The sequence below is a fragment of the Hyperolius riggenbachi genome, chromosome 11 (genome assembly GCF_040937935.1).
Source record: "Hyperolius riggenbachi isolate aHypRig1 chromosome 11, aHypRig1.pri, whole genome shotgun sequence".
NCBI lineage: Eukaryota > Metazoa > Chordata > Amphibia > Anura > Hyperoliidae > Hyperolius > Hyperolius riggenbachi.
Genome location: NC_090656.1, coordinates 208,036,472 through 208,049,963, shown reverse-complemented (window position 1 = coordinate 208,049,963; position 13,492 = coordinate 208,036,472). Strand labels below are relative to the sequence as shown.

Sequence of the window (13,492 nt, the reverse complement as noted above, 5' to 3'; positions counted from 1 at the left end):
CGGTGCCCTTTTTTAACGTACGCTGATTCTCCAATTTCTATTTGGAGCATTTTTGCAATCTGAAGTATCATTTAAACCTAAAACATAATAGTGCATTCAGATTTACAGAAAAAAGACAAAAAGAAGTATAAAAAGCAAACATAAACAACAGCATAAAGTAACACAACTAAAAAGATTAGATAAGTCTGAAGCCAGAATAAAAAAGATAGATACTCACCTAAGGAGATGAAACGCTCTGGGTCCTATAAAGCCTTCCCATTCCTCTTCTGGTCCCATCATTCCTGAGCTGGCTTCCCGGTTAGCAGTTTCCGACTGATGGCTCAGACACTGCTCTCTCTTCCGCTGCCCGAGGCTTCGGCAGCCTTTGGGAGCCTAAGTGCCCATACTGTGCATGTACAATTACATGAGAGAGCATAGTCACGCAATATGGAGCTCCAAAACACCAAAAAAAAAAAAAAAAAAAAAGATATGCAATGGTCTGGGGCCTTGGGGGTATGCTGGAGAACTTATAATTGCATTGGACTGACTGGGTTAATGCAGAAAATTTCAATTTATTTGTGTGAGTCATGCATAACTTAAAACTCTTTATTTGTGCTCTAATCAGCTGGATGATGTTTCTAGATCTAGGCCCTAGATCTAGAAACATCATCCAGCTGATTAGAGCACACAGCTCCATGATAATTTGTCTGTTGCACCAGAAATATTACCTTTTCCAAGCCATTCCATTTGAGAGACAATCTAGATACTTGTTTCATTGTGTCCTAGCCAGGATACCCCACCTTTATATAACACCAGAAGGCACTATAGTCCCTGGTCTGGTCACCTCTGGGCCGCCTGGTCGTGTTCCATTTCATCTAGCTATGCCCTTGTTCTCAGGAAATACTTAACTGTAACTGTTTCATGTTTTCCACCATATTATGTGTTTCAGATATTTTTAAAGTGAGAAGACTGTCGTCTGTGTTTGTGCATGTGAAGACGGATATCGGTTTGCAGCTGCTGTATGACTGGCAGGGTCTGCGCCTTTATCTGGAACTCGATGGACGCTGGAAAGACGACACAGTCGGACTGTGCGGGACCTTCAGTGACAACACACAGGATGATTTTCTGTACGTCGTTAGTAAGTCAGAAACAAGCTGCCTCCTTTCACTGCTGGATAATACGATTTGCAGGGATCGGACATCTTGTTGTAGCTGATTGGCTGGGATATACTGCACTGATGTCTACAGCAGAGTACAGTATCGCCTCCTGCTTTATAGATGCATTGAAATTAATTTTATATTTCCAATTGTTACAGCTTGCAGGCAGCTATTTTTAGATATTTGGCTTTCATCCATATGAAATATGGAACTAGATGAATGTGAAGAAAGCTTATTGGTCTACTGATGGGGTGGATTTTGTTTTAGCATTCCTTTACTTGTGTGCCAGATCCTCCTGATAGAGTATTAGTATAGTACTCTTGCTAATGCTCTATTGCTCGGTTTTTGGTGGTCTTTTTCCCCCACAGTACTTGGCTATCCCTAACTGACCACTTTCTGCTTCCTTATGCCTAACCTACCCCCTTAACACAATCCTTCCCAACACCTAATCCTAACTCCCCCAACATAAACTGCTCCCTGACACCTTACCCTAAAGCTGTGTGCACGCTAGTTTAGGGGTGTCTAACTCAAATACAAACTTGGCTGACATTGGACGCTGGGATCAAGACATGTGCCAACCTCAATGTCTAGTGGTCTCCTTCCTCCCTTATAAATGTCCTTGGTGTCTAATAGCTTCTCCCCTATACAGTTTCCTGGTGTCTAGTGGACCCTCCCTCCCTTATATTGTTTCTGGTTTCTAGTGGCCCTCCTCCCTCCCCTATACACTTCTCTGGTATCTAGTGGTCCTCCCTCCCCTTCAAAGTTTCCTGGTATTTAGTGGACCTCTCTCCCTCCCTCCCCTATACTGTTCCCTGGTGGTTAGTGGCCCCCTCCCTCCCCTATAAAGTTCCTTGGTGTCTAGTGCTTTCCCCCTCACTTCCCATATGGCTTTTCTGGTGATCTAGGGTTTCATCTCCAATATAACTTTCCTGGTGATCTAGAGTAGGCCAAACATTATGCAGGGTGGGGAAACCACTTGGGGACTAAATTTGATGACTCTGATATCACTCTTCTGTAGCTTCGCATCTAGTGCCGGCTTCTGCTGATCGTGTCATCACACGGGGGGACAATGCAGGGGGTTCCCGACATGTATTGACGAGCGTTCGTAAGTCGGTGACTCCCTGTATTCGGCATATAAGACTCAGGCACCTTTTCTCTCCATTTAAGGGGAGAAAAAGTGCATCTTAAATGCCGAAAAATATGGTCTCTCAAATGTTCTCTATTCTGTTATTGAGAAGATGGTAATACCATAAGTCTAGGACTTAGACTTATGGTATTACCATAACTGTATTATTGTTGATTATACAGCTTTTGTGTATATTGCAAGTGACTGTTCCTTGGATCAGAACCAGAGAACAGCTTAAGGTTTCACATTACTTGTGATGCAGGTCTCCGGTGGGGGTTACAGAAAGTACTCCACAGCTCTTCGGAAATTCATGGAAAACATCATCTGCCTGCGGAGTAGACTTTCCCTCATCCCAGCTGGATCCCTGCGATGTCCACTTACAGGCAGGTAGGTAGAATCATGCTTTGTATACAGGTGGGGTCACAGAAGAGACAACACTGGTGCTGTGATTGGCCCAATAGGCTGCCTGTCAATCGCCCTGCATTTCGTGGGTGTTTGCTCCCGCAATCTCATTAAATATAATGAATGGGATCGCAAGCTCCGCCCCCCAGTAGTGTCGCGCAACGCAGCGCTGCGCAGCTTTGCGTTACATGGAAACAAGCCCTAATACACATGTATTTAAAATGTTACACATTGTTGCAATATTTGTCCTTTAACACCTTTGTAAACATCGCAGTTGTTCAGTTCCAGCTACTTTCTTAAGTAGCGTACACAATGTTTGTGGAGAATTTCAGGTTTACTCAAAAAAGAACAGCAACACTAATAATCTATATGCATCTGTGTAGCCTGTATTTGAAATCTACACCCACCTGTGCACAGTACAGATTGCCACTGGTCAGTATTGGTAAACTATACTCACCTCTCGCCACTCTCCTGCATGCCGCTAAGCTCCGGTCACTATGATTACATCCGTCATGACAGGCGCGGGCTGGAAGTAACTATTGTGATGGGACGCATTGGCAGGGAGGATTGGCACTGAATCGGGGCTGTGTAAGTTATGGCAGACAGGGCCACGGGGCCATGCAGCACAAGGCAGCACAGCTGGGAATCCGGCCCCCTCTAAAGGTAGGCCCCAAGCATGGGCGTGCCTTGCTTGTATGCTGGCGGCACCCCGTCTCGCGGCGTGGGGCCCCTTCAGCGCAGGGCCTGGTTGCAACTGCCCCACTCTCCCCCCTCAAAGACCGCCACTGGGTCTGTGACCTGAACCCACCTGTGTACACTAGAAAGTAATATCTAGTATTTGTAACCAATATCATTCCTCTCCTTTCAGCTTCTTTCGCTTCTGAGAGTTGCAGCATTGTTACGCGGGACGTTTTCTCTCCGTGCCACCCTTACCTAAGCCCCGTCTCTTACTACGAGCAATGTCGCCGGGACACGTGTAAGTGTGGCGAAGCATGTCTGTGCTCTGCCCTGGCACATTACGCCTACCAATGCCGTCGCTATGGGGTCATCATTGATTTCAGAGGCAGCTTCCCAGATTGTGGTAAGTGGCAGTAAGAGAATGCTGTGAGACATGCAGAGACTGTGTGGGGGAACACTAAGTGACATCACTAGAAACAGCCACTATTTTCGCTGTAATAATATAAGTTTTTAGCAGATGGTGATAATATTTCAGTGACTGCACAGAGAATGTGTGTGCCCATCGATTTCATTATAAACTACCGTATTTGGGTTAAAGAGGCGCCCTGGTGTATGATAAAAACGTTTAAAAACAGTTTGAAAGGTAATGAGGTGACTTACCTCAGTGATGACAAAATCTTTGAGACAGCTTTCTGTATCCTTCCCCAAAACCATGATGGTGAACAATCTTTGTCTTAAGGTCATTTTAGAGTAGTTTTGAGACCCCCATGTTGCTACTCTTCAGAGAAAATTAAAAGAGGATGGAAACTTACAATTGACCCCCTTAAATACTCTTTCTTATAATTGGATTTACCTGTGTATGTAGGTCAGCAGTCACTGAGCTTTCCAAGTTCCAATAATTAGTTCTAAAGTTTTTGGACTCAATAAAGTGCCCACATTTATTCACCTGCCTGATTTTATTTAAACAAGTTTTAAAAAGGTGGAGAGGCGCTTAGGTGGTATGGGAGTACAGATGGGGATAGTGTGGTTCTTTTCACCCGCTGCTGTTCACTGGCCAGGGGTTCCCAACCACCTCTGGTTGTGTTATAAATGGAGTCTATATAACTACTACTCTCAGCGCTGTTCATACCTATATAGACTTGATTTTATTTAAACAATTATTGCACATTTTCTGTAAATCCAATAAACTTCATTTCACTTCTCAAATATCAGTGTGTGTGTCTCATATATGATATATTTAACTGACATTTTTTATCGTAACAACCAACGATTTATACTGGAAACTCATGACGATTATCAAGGTTGCCTAAACTTTCGCAGCCCATTGTATGTTCCCCTAGGGGCTTAAAACATAACAACAGTAAACAATGTGAACTGATGTTAAATGCTTTTCTGTGAAGTAGCAGAAAAGTGTTTAGTAGCGGCTAAACGAGCCACCACTGCCAGCCATCCCGACAGCCTTGTGTCTGAACTGTCTGTTATTGCTGTCTACAGTCTATATGATAAAGCATGGTATAGGGGTTCTGATTAACTGAGGTTATCTCTGATTGGATTTTACTGGAGACCCTATATGAATAAGCAGACCTGGACTGAGTTTATTGGACATTGACCTTAATTCACTAAGATTATGCTGGAGATAATAAAGCTTACCTCCTTACCTCCACACAGTGCGAGAGTAATCCTATCTTTTCATTCCTTAAGTTACCTCCTCTGTAGTTATTTTCACGCGCAGTTGATTAACAGCCTGTCTTTAACTTTAGAATTCTGGAGTCATTTTAAGGATTGAAGAGTTAGCGTAAAGATAGAAGAGTTAACTTTAGGTTTGCCTGAGGTAAAAGGTTTCCTGAATACGACATGCCTCATCACCATGGTGATCACTCTAGAAACGTTATTAAAGACAGGAGATACGTTTAGTGAATTGAGGCCAATGGCCTCAATTCACTAAGATCATGCTGGAGATAATAAGGCAAGAGAAAACTTGCCACCACTTATGTTATCTCTTCATTCCTTAAGTTACCTCCTCTGTAGTTAAGTTACCTCCTCTGTAATTATTTTCACACGCAGTTAATTAACAGCCTGTCTTTAACTTTAGAATTCTGGAGTTATTAGTTAACTTAAAGACAGAAGAGTTAACGTTAGGTTTGCCTGAGGTAAAATGTTTCCTGAATACTACATGTCTCATCACCATGGTGATAACTCTAGAAACGTTATTAAAGACAGGAGATAAGCTTAGTGAATTGAGGCCAATGTCTGTTAGGTAGCAGGAGTTCTGGCTGGATCTCTTGTGCATGGCACTGGCTGAGCTGGATCTCTTCTGTGTGGCTCTGGCTGGATCTCTCTTGTGTTGCTCTGGTTGGCTCTTTCTTGTGTAGCTCTGGTTGGATCTCAGCTGTGTGTCTCTTCTGTTTGTTTCTGGCTGGATCTCTTCTGTGTAGCTCTGGTTAAATCTGTTATGCGTAGCTCTCGCTGGATCCCTTCCGTGCGGCTCTGGCTGAATCTTTTCTGTGTGGCTCTGTCTGGATTCCTTCTGTGTTTCTCTGGCTGGATCTCTTCTGTGTGGTTCTGGCTGGATCTCTTCTGTGTGTCTTTGGCTGGATCTCTTCTGTGTGTCTTTGGCTGGATCTCTTCTGTGTGGCTCTGTCTGGATCCCTTCTGTGTGGCTCTGACTGGATCTCTTCTGTGTGGCTCTGGCGGGATCTCGTCTGTGTTTCTCTGGCTGGATCTCTTCTGTGTGGTTCTGGCTGAATCTCTTTTGTGTGGCTCTGACTGGATCTCTTCTGTGTGTCTCTGTCTGGATCTCTTCTGTGCGGCTCTGACTGAATCTCCCCTGTGTGTCTCTGGCTGGATCCCTTCTGTTTGGCTCTGGCTGGATCTCTCCTGAGTGGCTCTGGCTGGATCTCTTCTGTGTGGCCCCGCTAGATCTCTTCTGTGTTTCTCTAGCTGGATCTATTCTGTGTGGCTCTGGCTGGATTTCTCCTGAGTGGCTCTGGCTGGATCTCTTCTGTGTGGCTCTGGCTGGATCTCTTCTGTGTGGCGCTGGCTGGATCTCTTCTGTGTGGCTCTGGCTGGATCTCCTTGGTGTGGCTCTGGCTGGATCTCTTCTATGTGGCTCTGGCTGGATCTCTTCTATGTGACTCTGGCTGGATCTCCTCTGTGTGTCTCTGGCTGGATCTATTCTGTGTGGCTCTGGCTGGATCTCTTCAGTGTGGCTCTGGCTGGATCTCTTCTGTGTGGCTCTGGCTGGATCTCTTCTGTGTGGCTCTGGCTGGATCTCTTCTGTGTGGCTCTGGCTGGATCTCTTCTGTATGTCTCTGGCTGGATCTCTTCAGTGTGTTTCTGGCTGGATCTCTTCTGTGTGTCTCTGGCTGGATCTCTTCTGTGTTTCTCTGGCTGGATCTATTCTGTCTGTGTGGCTCTGGCTGGATCTCTTCGGTGTGGCTCTGGCTGGATCTCTTCTGTATGTCTCTGGCTGGATCTCTTCTGTATGTCTCTGGCTGGATCTCTTCTGTATCTCTCTGGCTGGATCTCCTCTGTGCAGTGATGCTGGGAATACATGGCTTGATTCTGAGTCATTTAGATGGCTCGATAGATCATTTCCGACACGTCCGATCTCCCGCCCGATTCCGCATTGAGGACAATGAAAAAAGATAAGAAAAACAAGCGGAAGATAAGAATCAAGTGAGTAATCGATTGAGCGGAAGAATCAAGCGGCAAAATTGAGCCATGTATGCCCAGCATTATATCTGAATTAATGTAACTATTATGTAACAACGTATCATCTTACTCTTACCCCAGAAAAGGCGTTGGACACTAATGGGCACTTTGTTTCAGGGCTGTCTTGTCAACATTCAATGGTTTATGGCACATGTGTGACACCGTGTGATCAAACTTGCCAATCACTATCAGCTGGGGAAGATTGCACTGAGGAATGCATTGAAGGTTGTGCCTGCCCAGAGGGAATGTACTTAAATACAGAGCTGGAAATGTGTGTAGAGAGGTGAGAGCTCAGTGCCAAACATGGCTGTCATACTCACTCCCACCCCACTTTAGATCCCATGCATAAACATGATTCTGTGGACACACGTTGCTCCCCCTACTCTCATGCGGTTGGTGCTCTGCATACATCATATGAACCTGTAGGCCCGCATGCACAAAGGATTACTCATGAATACTGGGCTCAACATTCCAGTTGTTCCTGATCGTAGTTGTGACCTAGCTTTTTAAACTGTTCAATCTCTGACTTCTCAGAGGTGCCTAACCTTGACCTCATATAATTTCTTCCTGCTGTGACCTCAGCAGGTGACCTTGACTCTGCTTGATATCCACCTGCCCCAACTCTGTCTTGTGTCCTTGATACTGCTGAACACTTCTAGAACTGACCTCGGCCTGGAACCATGGCTATGCTTGATTCCCACCCGTTCTGACCTAAGCTTGCATCATCTCCACATTGCATCATGACCTGTTTTCCATGACTCTGTTGGGGCAATCCCTGAGGACTCAGTTTGGTAGTCATTGCAGGAAAGTAGTTTGCTGCCCACTAGGGGTATCAGCCCATAAACCCTTTCTGGTCGCTTTGGTGAAGACCAGTGTCTAATTAAACCACACACCCTGGGATAGCTAATGGCAGCCATGAGTGACCGTCAACAGTATGCAAGCATACAAAGTACAATTTTCCATCAGATCGACCGGTTATCTGATAAGAAATTGCATCGTGTGTAGACGTCCAGATTGTTTCAGATCAATTTTGCGGTAGATTTTGCATTAAGTACCCAAAATCTATCGCAATCCGATTGGACCAGTTGGAAATTATCTAATAGATCCGAGCTGACTGAAAATTGTACCGTGTAGATTAGGCTTAAGAGTGGATTACCAATATGGCAGCCCTGGAGACCCAATAATAGAAGTACAGACAAATATCCAGATGACTCAAAGGCCCATAAATAGACAACCAGATAATAGAGGTCATGGAGACAAATGACCAAATAAAAAGGTCACAGAGGCCCACAAATAGATGACCAGATAACAGAGGTCACAGATAAAAGAAGGTTGGCAACTGAATAATGAGGTAACAGAGGCCCAGAGGCAGGTGACCAAATAGTAAAGGTCTCATAAATCCAGACATAACTGGACCCCTGAGACCTCTACTGCACCTCAAGTGGAAAATCTAGCTCCCTGAGGCCCAGAGAGGGTTGATCAGCCAATAGAGGTTACAGAGAGCCGAGCACAGCCGACTGGATGATAGAGGTCACAGCTATTTTGATAATCTATAGTTCTTCATGTATGTAACATGCCTGTGTTTGCAGGAGCCAGTGTCCATGCTATGTGCAGGGAATAGACTACCAGCCTGGAGAAAATATTATCACTTCGCTTGGAAGATGGTAAGAATTTGGAATATGGAATGTATGATACAGAGACGTTTGTCTATAGTTTAAGCATAGTCACCAGATCGCCATATTGTCATACCCAATGCTGGCATCATTTAAGAGCAACTGCCTCAATACATTTGTGCTTGGTTCAGACAGACGGTTGGGCGACAGTAAATGACTGGCTCGGCGCTTGCCGTTTAAAAGCTGTCAATCCTGATGAATGCACAGCCGATGTTGCAATTGCTTTTGCTTTCTACTGTCGTTTGTTAATCCCGATTTTCGCCGTTGTCTGCCCGGCACTTAGCCCATCCTGGAAGCAACAGGATGTTTCCAAGATTGGTTACCACTTTAACGCTTCCGTGTCCTGGGGGGGGGGGATGGGCGTTATATAAATACTAAATAATAATAGTCATTTCAGCTTGCCTTTAGGGTTCATGGTTTGTGCAGCCTTTTTGTAGCAGACCACAGCTCTACACACGATTCTATTAATTATTTGTTGTGCTGTGGACATACCATAATCTGCTTTGATCTCTACCTGAACTCGGAGAATGCTGTCTTCTATGCCACCATAACACCCATCCCTCTTTCCTTGTCTCATCACTCCCCTTTCCTCCCATCTCTAGCTGCGTCTCCCCTTTGCCTCCTCCTTCCTTCCCTCTGCCCTTCCAGCCTCTAAACTTTCTACTCCTCTCTGCCTCTTTCACCCTATCTTTCTTTCCCTCTTAATATCTCCCTCTCCTAAAGCATCCCGTCAATGTGTCACCCTAAGTATTTATCTTATGCTGATGTCCCCAATAGCATGTTACATAGTCATGTCACTGACCAGTCCTCAGAGGAGTTCACAATCTAATCCTATTATAGTCATAGTCTAATGTCCTGCCATATTATTATTATTATTATTATTATGTATTTATATAGTGATGACCTATTCTGTAGTACTTCACAGAGTACATAGCCATGTCACTGACTGTACTCAGGTGCTCACAATCTAATTCTACCATAGTCTTAAGCCCCATCTACACGATACGATTCTTTGTGCAATTCGATTACGATTCTATTTACGATCCGATGAAATCGGACATGTCCGATCGGGATTTGATTCGATATTCGATTTGCTATTGTTTTGCAATGGCAAATCGAATTGAATCGAATCCTGATCGGACATGTCGGATTTAATCGGATCGTAAATAGAATCGTAATCGAAGCGCACAAAGAATCGTATTGTATAGATTGGGCTTTAGTCTAATGTCGTATATTATTATTATTATTATTAAGCTTCTGCAGCACTTTACAGAGTACATAGTCCTGTCATTGACTGTTCTCAGTCAATTTAATCACCCCAATCTTGTGATCAGTAACCTTAACCTGATAATATTATCCCTTTTTCCATAATCCTATTCTCAAATTCCTGGCCTTGCCCTAAATTGCCAAAAGGCTTAGCCCTTAATCTCCCCTAACCACATTTTTTTTTTTGTAAATACCTAATACAGTACCTTGATGTAACCATAGGTGTCAGCAACCAGAGAGAGAATCTGATTCTTGACGATCTGCAGTATCCGCAAGAATACAGATATACCTGATTATTGGGGGTCTGCAGAATCGCCAATAATCAAATACGTCTAACCTCTAGACACCTGAGAGTGTAAGTGTTTTGGTGCAACAGTAACCTTTGGACCACCGGGGTAGCAGGTGGTCCAATAAGTAGAGAAGACCCTACTGCAGTCAAGGACACCTGGAGAGGGAGTCCCTGACTGATAAGGAGCAGTGCGCAAAAGGTGGATCAGCGCAACACCAGGCCGCCTCCGAATGGCCTCCAATCAGAGGTGCGCTGAGCCCCCCCAGAAACTACAAACGCACCTTGAACCCAAACAGAAGCTCTGCATATACACCAAAAGCATGGCTGTCAAGTGGGAGCAGCTGACCAAAGACGAAATAAATTAGTACATAGCAAGGAAATGAACAGCGCTACTTAAAAACAGGCAAGTGCCTACCTGCAAAAGAGTGCAAGCTCCACTTGTGGGATATTATACACACCGAGCATACACATGACCTGTCTACCACTGGAGGAGGGTGTTAGTTTCCTGTAACAGCTTGCATGCAACCTATTAAGTACTTGTCCCTCCCACTGCGAAGAAGTCGATCCTCCATGGGAGGGGCCTAACACTAACTAAATCCTAACCTATGTATATGCATAGCCTGGGTGCGGCTAATCAAATAAAATCGAAAAGGAGCAGTGTCCCCTCTGTAGAGCAGGGGACCCCTGCGGAAAGGCTGGACACCCTGCGGGGGGTGACAGCCAGAAGGTCAGACAGGCCGGGTCAGCAACAGTATCAGATATGCAAAGTACCAAATCAGAGATCAGAAGAATAGTCAGGAAAGCTACAGGTCATAACAGATATCAGAACAAGGCCTAGTCTGAGGTGTGAGGTCCGTGATCTCAACACCCTGGAACTATGCTAGCGAATAACACAGATGATATACAGTATTCCTAGTCTGGGGTGTGAGGGCCGTGATCTCAACACCCTGGAACTATGCTAGAGAATAACACAGATGATATACAGTATTCCTAGTCTGAGGTGTGAGGGCCGTGATCTCAACACCCTGGAACTATGCTAGAGAATAACACAGATGATATACAGTATTCCTAGTCTGGGGTGTGAGGTCCGTGATCTCAACACCCTGGAACTATGCTAGCGAATAACACAGATGATATACAGTATTCCTAGTCTCGGGTGTGAGGGCCGTGATCTCAACACCCTGGAACTATGCTAGAGAATAACACAGATGATATACAGTATTCCTAGTCTGAGGTGTGAGGGCCGTGATCTCAACACCCTGGAACTATGCTAGAGAATAACACAGATGATATACAGTATTCCTAGTCTGGGGTGTGAGGGCCGTGATCTCAACACCCTGGAGCTATGCTAGAGAATAACACAGATGGTATACAGTAACTGGCTAAGTGTGGATTCCCAGGGCCTCCTGGTTCCACCACACTGAAGGATCTGACTAAGGTCTGAGTGCTAACACATAGGCATTCGCAACTCCAGACAACCAGCAACTGAACAGCAGGAGATATATATAGTAAAGCGCTCCACAGCGCCGCCCAACTTCCATCAACCAATCACTGACTGATCAGGGATCAGCTGACCGCCCTGATCAGCTGATCTTCCTCCGATCAGCTGACTGCCCTGATCAGCTGATCTTCCTCCTATTGGTATAAAGAGCTTGTCTTGCAGCGCGCGCGCGCGTAGCTCTCCATCGGTGTGCACTACTAGGTCCAGCCAGCCCAGACACATGTTGCTGCGGGGAAACCGCCACACTGGACGCGGAATCCGCCGCCTTACCGTCAGAACACGCGGCGGCCCCCACGCCATTCCTCCCGTGTGCACCACCAGTTCCAGACAACCCAGACGCATGCTGACGCGGACAAACCGCCGCATCAGACGCGGAATCAGCCGCCTTACTGTCAGAACATGCGGCGGCTTTTCCGCTATTCATCACACTTGATCTATCAGTATCTCTAACCTCCCCCCTTTTCCTGATCACCTGATCCTAGTCATGTTGCTTCATGGGGTAGCTGGAGGTTTGTGGGCCTTGGGCGGTAAAAAATACAAAGCTGAGGGCAGGGAGGAGGTATTAATGTGCAGCGGCGGTGTGAAGGTGAACAAATAGTCCCCTTTTTCCTGCCTGCCGCCAGCAGAGTTACATAGGCTGGAGAATTAAAAAAAATGAAACAAAAAAAACAAACAAAACGGGTGTCAGAACTGGGCTCCTGCTATGGTAATCCCTACGCCACTGTTGCCATGGATCGGAAATGCCATGTGTTGCTCCGCACTGGCTTAACTGCTGTTTTAAAGAGCTGTGATAAAGTGTATAATCTTCTGGCAATGTTTGATGCAGCTGATATGCAGATTGTATTCTAACCCTTCTATTAATTTTTTAATCTATATTAAAACCACTTAAGGACCAGGCTATGCTGGTCGAATCTGTGCTGCGTGGGCTCTCCAGCCCACAGCACAGATCGCATAATAGCCAGGGCAACCAGACTAGGGGGATGTCCTGCTGGGGGGGTCTGATCGCCGCCGGCTTGTTGTGTGTAGCAGGGGGGGGGCTCCTCAAAGCCTCCCTCCGCAGCGATATCGGGCCTCCCTCTCTTTCCCTCCCACCCCTCCATCCCCTGGATTGCACAGGACGGTGATGCGTCCTGCGCCGCCTCTGAATCAGAGGCCGGGGATCGCCGATCTCCTTTACGGTGCTGCTGCGCAGCAGGGCGTATGATGTAAACAGCGGGGATTTCTTCCCCGCGTGTTTACAATTAGCCTGCGAACCGCGATCGGCGGCTCGCAGACTGTTCACGGAGGCACCCTCCGTGAACTGACATGGAAAGTTTCCATGGGAAACCACTTGCGACCTGCCGACGCCTATCGGCGTTAGGCGGTCGTTAAGTGGTTAAAGCAGTGATGCATTGTGGGACATCTCAGAGCTCACTCCAATCTGAATAATCACAAATACCGTGTTTTAAGAAGGCTAACTTCTTTTTTCCATAGCATTTTAGTAAGGGGGCTTTTTATTCTCTTTTAGCCCCTTACACACTCCTAATAGTTCTGATTCACCATGAGCTTGTTGGGCAATCTGTAACTCTGGGTGCTTCAAGTCTTACCCCATAGAGCCATAGTAATCCATGTCATGCAATGAGGATCAACCAGTCCAAAACAGTCTGTATTAACAAGCTGACACACCATTGCATTCCAGCGGTTCTGGAGGTGTGGCTAGCTTACAGG

General features: G+C 45.8%; 1 protein-coding gene across 1 annotated transcript in view; it reads left to right on the top strand.

Annotated features, from left to right (window-relative positions):
* Positions 1-13,492, top strand: part of LOC137537950 (mucin-2-like) — a 343,213-nt gene that overhangs the window by 92,986 nt on the left and 236,735 nt on the right. Inside the window, exons 18-22 of the mRNA XM_068259877.1 lie at positions 929-1,106; positions 2,525-2,649; positions 3,533-3,745; positions 7,174-7,339; positions 8,646-8,720. Of these exons, the coding sequence (XP_068115978.1) occupies positions 929-1,106; positions 2,525-2,649; positions 3,533-3,745; positions 7,174-7,339; positions 8,646-8,720 (757 nt within the window). The remainder of the gene's footprint in view (positions 1-928; positions 1,107-2,524; positions 2,650-3,532; positions 3,746-7,173; positions 7,340-8,645; positions 8,721-13,492) is intronic.